At 37.9% G+C, this 6,000-nt stretch overlaps 1 protein-coding gene across 1 annotated transcript in view; it reads right to left on the minus strand.

Annotated features, from left to right (window-relative positions):
* LOC115208901 (protein mono-ADP-ribosyltransferase PARP14-like) overlaps positions 1–1,395 on the minus strand; it is a 58,746-nt gene extending 57,351 nt beyond the window's left edge. Inside the window, exon 1 of the mRNA XM_036503040.1 lies at positions 1,324–1,395. Coding sequence (XP_036358933.1) covers positions 1,324–1,395 — 72 coding nt within the window. The remainder of the gene's footprint in view (positions 1–1,323) is intronic.
* Positions 1,396–6,000: the final 4,605 nt, after the last annotated feature.

Here is a 6,000-nt window from a genome sequence, read left to right on the forward strand (position 1 = left end):
TTTCAGTTTCTATCAACGAAATCCACTCCCAAGGCTTTGGCCAACCACTGACCTATAACAGAAGACACTTGTCCAAAATGCTGTGAGTGGAATTGAACCTGAAACCACGTGATCAGGAAGTTAGCTTCTCAACCACACTTGGATCTATGTTTGTTCTAGCGGTGTCACCCATAATTATGACCCTAGTATCGATCTATTGTCTTTCAATCTGTTTTAGGGTTAGGGTTAGGGGTGGGGGAAGGGTATCTTTTTTTCTTCACAAATGTAAATAAACCCAATGTGTTTCTTAAACAAGGGACATATTCATATGGCATAGAATGCTTTTTAACTCAACAGATGCCAGTGATTGGTTGAAATTGCAGAAATTGAAGAAATTAAAGATCAAATATCTTACAAACCATAGAATTTTCTCAATAAAGCCAAGAGAAAAAGATGTTTTATAAACACATTCTACCAGTATACGAAGTTTAACATTTTTTAGTTAACTAGAAACTATGTTAAAAACTGCCATTCAAACTGAAAAGATCCAAATAATGTTTTCTTTTGACACATTCTACCAGTATACGAAGTTTTAGAGTGTTTAGTTAACTAGAAACTGTGTTGAAAACTGCCGTTCAAAAGGAAAAGACCCCCTTTATGTTTGTCCCCTCTGTGGGTAGTAAAGAAAAAGAAAAGAAAAAAAAAAGAATGAGATGGCATTTGGTAAATTCCATAAATTCACTGAACGTACACATGGCAGAGACATAAAGGGACCCGTCTGCCCCTTTAGATAAAAAAAAATTGTTTTTATGGAATCCCACGTTTTCGGCTATGGAGATTTCCGATTTTGAAAAGAATAACTGTTTGTAAAATTTCAATTAAAGAAGACCAAAAAAAAAAAACCCAGAGATTACCGCAACCCCCCGAATCAGAAGATAGTCGAAGTATATCGCTGGGTCATTTGGGCGATATGAAGTGGTCTGGCATTGACGGATCTATGTTTCGAGAAATTTATGGATTTACAGCGAAGAAAAGATTCCCAGAATTTCTTATAACATTTCTCAAACCCTTTTGCCCAAGTTTATTCCCAACGGCCGTCATGAAAACAAAAACACTTTCATTTCACTTTGTCACATATTACTCTGAGGAAATTACTCTGAAAGAAACCTTTCACAGATATATTTACCAAAATTACATAAAAATATCTTGAAATACTAAAGAGTAAATAAATTCAATAAAATCGCCATTGGCTTCAACCATGGCCTCCAGATGACTTCGGAATCTCCTGCAACTCTTTTGGACGGTCTCCTTGTTTAAGTTGGCGAATGCTGCCATAATCCTTGCCTTCAGTTCATACTTGGTAATACAATTGTTTGGCAGCCTCATGAGGCTGCCAGACAATTCTTGCGACCACATCACTCCTAAAGTCTGGTCACCTAGCTCCCCAGATTGCCATCCACTTGGCTATTATGTGTGGGACGCAGTTGAGCGAGAAGCCAATAAAAATCCTTGTATTACCAAGTATGAACTGAAGGCAAGGATTATAGCAGCATTCGCCAACTTATACAAGGAGACCGTAGAGAAGAGTTGCAGAAGATTCCGAAGTCATTTGGAGGCTGTGGTTGAAGCCAATGGCGATTTTATTGAGTAAATTTACTCTTTATTATTTCAAGATATTTTTATGTAATTTTGGTAAATATGTCTGTTAAAATGAGATGACAGTGTTATTTTCATTTTTGAGTAATTTAGATGACAGTTTATTTACTACACAGTTTTCTACAGTTTTCTTTATATTGCTCTTGATGCATCATCATCATCATCATCATTCCTTCTTTCTTCAAATTTTCTTCTGTTTCTCGGCAAGTGTTTTCCGTACACCTAGGGCAGAGAAGCTCATTGTATGCATTCCCAGATTACACACGCAAATTCACAGGTAAAATATGTATTTAAAAAATTAATAAATAAATAAATTCCTGAATGGATGTTGTTTTCACAGCGATAGTGCTCTTCTCAGTACATGAGCCGTTCCAGTTAACACGATTTTTTGCACTTCCTGTAGGGATGGTAAGCCTGGTATCATTTTCAAATAGGTTTCAGTACCTTTTTTTAAATCATTCCTAGAGATCCCACAATCACTGGAAATGTAGTCACCTTGAGATGCCACATTTTTTCAATTTCTATTAGCAAGTCTATTTATATTTACTAATCATGTCAAATATCTTTCGCTGCTATATTGTGATCGCAAGGAATACTCATGTCAATTAATAAACACATCCTTTTTGTTTGATCTTTTATGATAATATGCGGTTTATTAGCTTTTATAGTCTTGTCGGTCTGCACGGGGAAGTCCCATAGAATCGACACATTTTCTTCTTCAGTCACAGCTTCAGGATGGTGTTTATACCATTTGCCAGCGGTTTTGATTTTCTAATGCCGACATATTGTTCAGTGTAAATACCGGCTGACTCTATCATGTCTTGCTTTATATTCTACAGGTGCTAAGACTCTACACCCTGAGATTAGGTGGTCTATTGTTTCAATCTCATCGTTACAGAATCAGCATTTTGGGTCAGCTCCATTTTTTATCACATTGGCTTGGTAGTTCCGGGTTAATATGCATTGGTCTTGAGCAGCTAATATGAAACCTTCACTCTCTGCTTTTAGCCCTGAGCTTCGTAACCATTGGTGCGTGTGTTTCTGGTCGACATCAGCTTGTTTGCTACGGGCCACATACTTGCCATGGAGAGGTTTCTGTTCCCATCTGCTAGCTAATTTTTCATGCGCTTTTGTCTTTGCAATTAATTTTATTTTCTTTGCAGCAGCAGTTGGCGCATTTCCTTCAGCCTGATCAATCTGGTAGGTATCTAAGAGATCAGTAGCGAATTTTTTGCTCTCTTTGAGAATAGAGTGAATTTTTTTCGGTCTTTCATGTTTTTCAACAAGTTTTAGCATCCAATCGTTGGTTGCTTCAAGGTATTTGGCCAGTTCGATTGTGGTGGTTTTGTATGTAAGTTCAAGCTGGATCAAACCTCGTCCTCCCTGAGCTCTGGGAAGGTAAAGGCGATCCACGTCTGCCTTTGGATGGTGCATCTTATTACAAGTCAGTAGCTTGCGGATTCTTCTTTCAATTTTCATTATTTCACTGGTATTCCAGTTAAGCACATTATTATTATTATTATTATTATTATTATTATTTGGATCCGGCTATCAGCTGAATCCATTGTGAAGATTGCCCCGCCGCTCTCTTTTGATTGGGAGAGGAAGGCAATTTTTATTTGTCTAGTGGCTGTAGCGAAAGAGGTAGTATGGTGGATCCGTTTGAAAGGGATAAAGACAGGTGCCTTTCTCTTTAGCCAAGTCCACATCAACTTTTTCAAGTTTCATTTGAAAAGGAAATTGAGGGTGGAGAGGGAAGTGTTGCCTTGTAGCAAGTTTGTTGAAAGGTGGGTGAATGGTGGAATAATGACCAGTGTGAAAGGACCAATTCTGAGCGTGGACCTGTAAACAAAAGAAGGGTTCTTTCCTTGTCGTTCAGGTACCTGTGGCTTGTATGGTTTTTTTTCACAAGGCCCTTCATGCGCTTCCCCTATTGGGAGTTTTAAATTGTTGCAAAACCCATTGTATCGTCTTTTATGTTGTATATGTTTAATGTAATTTTATGTAAGCCCTTGTGGCCAATAAACGAATTTATTATTATTATTATTATTATTTCCTTTGCACAGCTTTAACACGGGAGATGTACCACGGTGTCACATGTTCACTACCTGTGAACTAAGGTAACACCTCTTATTTTTCGAGCACCTTCCAGAGTATTCAAGCGGTTCCAAGAAGTGCTGTTTTCTGCAAGTGCTCCACCGTTATTGCAGCCCCTATTTGTTCCATGTACTTCTCAAGATTTTTACTCACTATTTCCAGGGCTCCAACAATTATTATTACTACTACCACCTTTTTCATCAACCACAACTGCTTAACCTCCCAAGTTAACCTCATATCTATCGACTTTTCTTTTTTCCTTGTCACATACCTTATTGTCTGCTGGGCATACTGTATCTATGATCCAGCATCGTTTGCTTTCTTTCTCAATTAAGACTATGTTTGGCTTCCTATTCTTTATCTCATGGTCGCACTGAATCATAAAATCCCACAGGATCTTTACATTATCATTTTCGATGATGATGCAAAGAACCTGTGGGAATTTATGTTTCAGTGCTATCATGAGATAGTGAATAATAATAATAATAATAATAATAATAATAATATATTATTATTATTATTATTATTATTATTCCATGTTTGACTTTTGCTTTATATTTGTACAAGTTGGCTCCAAGTCTCACCCAGAGACCTCAAGAGACAACAGGTTGGAAGTTCACGTTGTTGTTATGCCTAGTGTGCCATATATTTGGTTGTTTTTTTTGGTGTTGTACTAGTGGATGTCTAAAAAAAATGTTTGTTTTAAACCTTGAGATTACATAGAAAGTATTTTGCGTAGGATATGAGCAGTTCCCATGAGCACTATCTTTTGAATTTCTGCCATTTTGGGGTTTCCTGGTATCTGAGTTAGGTAGCAATCAGCCCCTTTTGCTATCATTCCCAGGGCACCTATGACAACAGGTATTGTTTTAGTCTTCAGGTTCCACATTTTGCTGATTTCTATTTCAAGATCTTTATATTTGCTCAGTTTTTGGTAGGTTTTGACAGATACGTTTATATCGATTGGGACAGTCATATCAATGGGGAGGCATGTTCTTTGTCTGAAGTCTTTCAATATGATGTCTGGCCTATTTGCATCTATCTTTCTGTCAGTTTGAATGGGGAAGTTCCAGTGGAGTGAGATGTGGTCATTTTTAAGCACTGGGGGTGGTTTGTGCTCCCACCAGTTTTTTCATGGGGCAAATCCAGGTTTTTGCAGATTACCCAGTGAATATATTATGCAGGTCTATCATGCCTGTTGTTGACATACACGGCATGTTGGGCTACTGCTGTTCTTTAATATGTTGGCCTGGTAGTTTCTTGTTGGTAGGCATTGATCTTGAGCTGCTATGATAAACCCCTCTGTTTCAGATTTTAAGCCAGAGGCCATTAGCCATTGATGGGTCAGGGCTTTGTCAACATCTGCATTATTCGCTCTCTTTGGGTATTTGCCATAGAGAGATTTTTCTTGCCATTTATCATTCAGAATATCTAAGGCCGCAGTTTCAGCACGGGTTTTCATGCGCTTAGCTTTTTCTGTGCCCGTTTCTTGTATGTCTATGTCTAATTCCAAAATTTGTTGTATTCGGAATTCACTTAGATATTCCTTTGCCTGTTTTGTTACTGAGTATGATGCTTTCTTGTTTTCATGTTTTGAGACAAGTTTTAACATCCAGTCCTCAGAGTTTTTCAGGTAGGTGTCTAGGCCAATTGTAGCAATCTTCATTGTTATTGCCAATTGTAAAAGTCCACAGCCTCCCTCTTTTCTTGGCAGATAAAGTCGTTCTGTATCTGCCTTAGGGTGGTGCATTCTATGCATTGTCAACAGTTTTCGTATTTTTCTGTCAAGATTACATATTTCAGTAATTGACCAGTTAACGATATTGAAACTGTAAGTCACGACTGGTATGGCTAATGTATTGATCGCTTAGATCCTGTTTCTCGCATTCAGCTCTGTCTTGAGTATTGCTCTTAATCTGTGATAGCATTCTCTCCTGATCCTTTCCTTCATCTCTGAATGCCTTATTCCGTCCCCTTCAAATACCACTAGGTACTTGTATTTCTCTGCTGGGTCTAATTTTCTTTTATAACATTCTGCTGGTCAAGGTTAACGTTAGATGTTTCTGTCATTTTTCCTTTGATAAAGGTAGCTTTTGCACATTTATCGAGGCCAAATTGCATTCTGATGTCATCACTGAATTGTTTGACAATCGCCAGTAAGCCCTATTATTATTATTATCGCTTTATCACAGGTTTTGTTTGAGATCCTGGAGTATTGCATGCGTAGCGGGCTTACTACCTGCAGCCTACAGTGCCTGTTATTCGTTC

The sequence above is a fragment of the Octopus sinensis genome, linkage group LG1 (genome assembly GCF_006345805.1).
Source record: "Octopus sinensis linkage group LG1, ASM634580v1, whole genome shotgun sequence".
Lineage (NCBI taxonomy): Eukaryota > Metazoa > Mollusca > Cephalopoda > Octopoda > Octopodidae > Octopus > Octopus sinensis.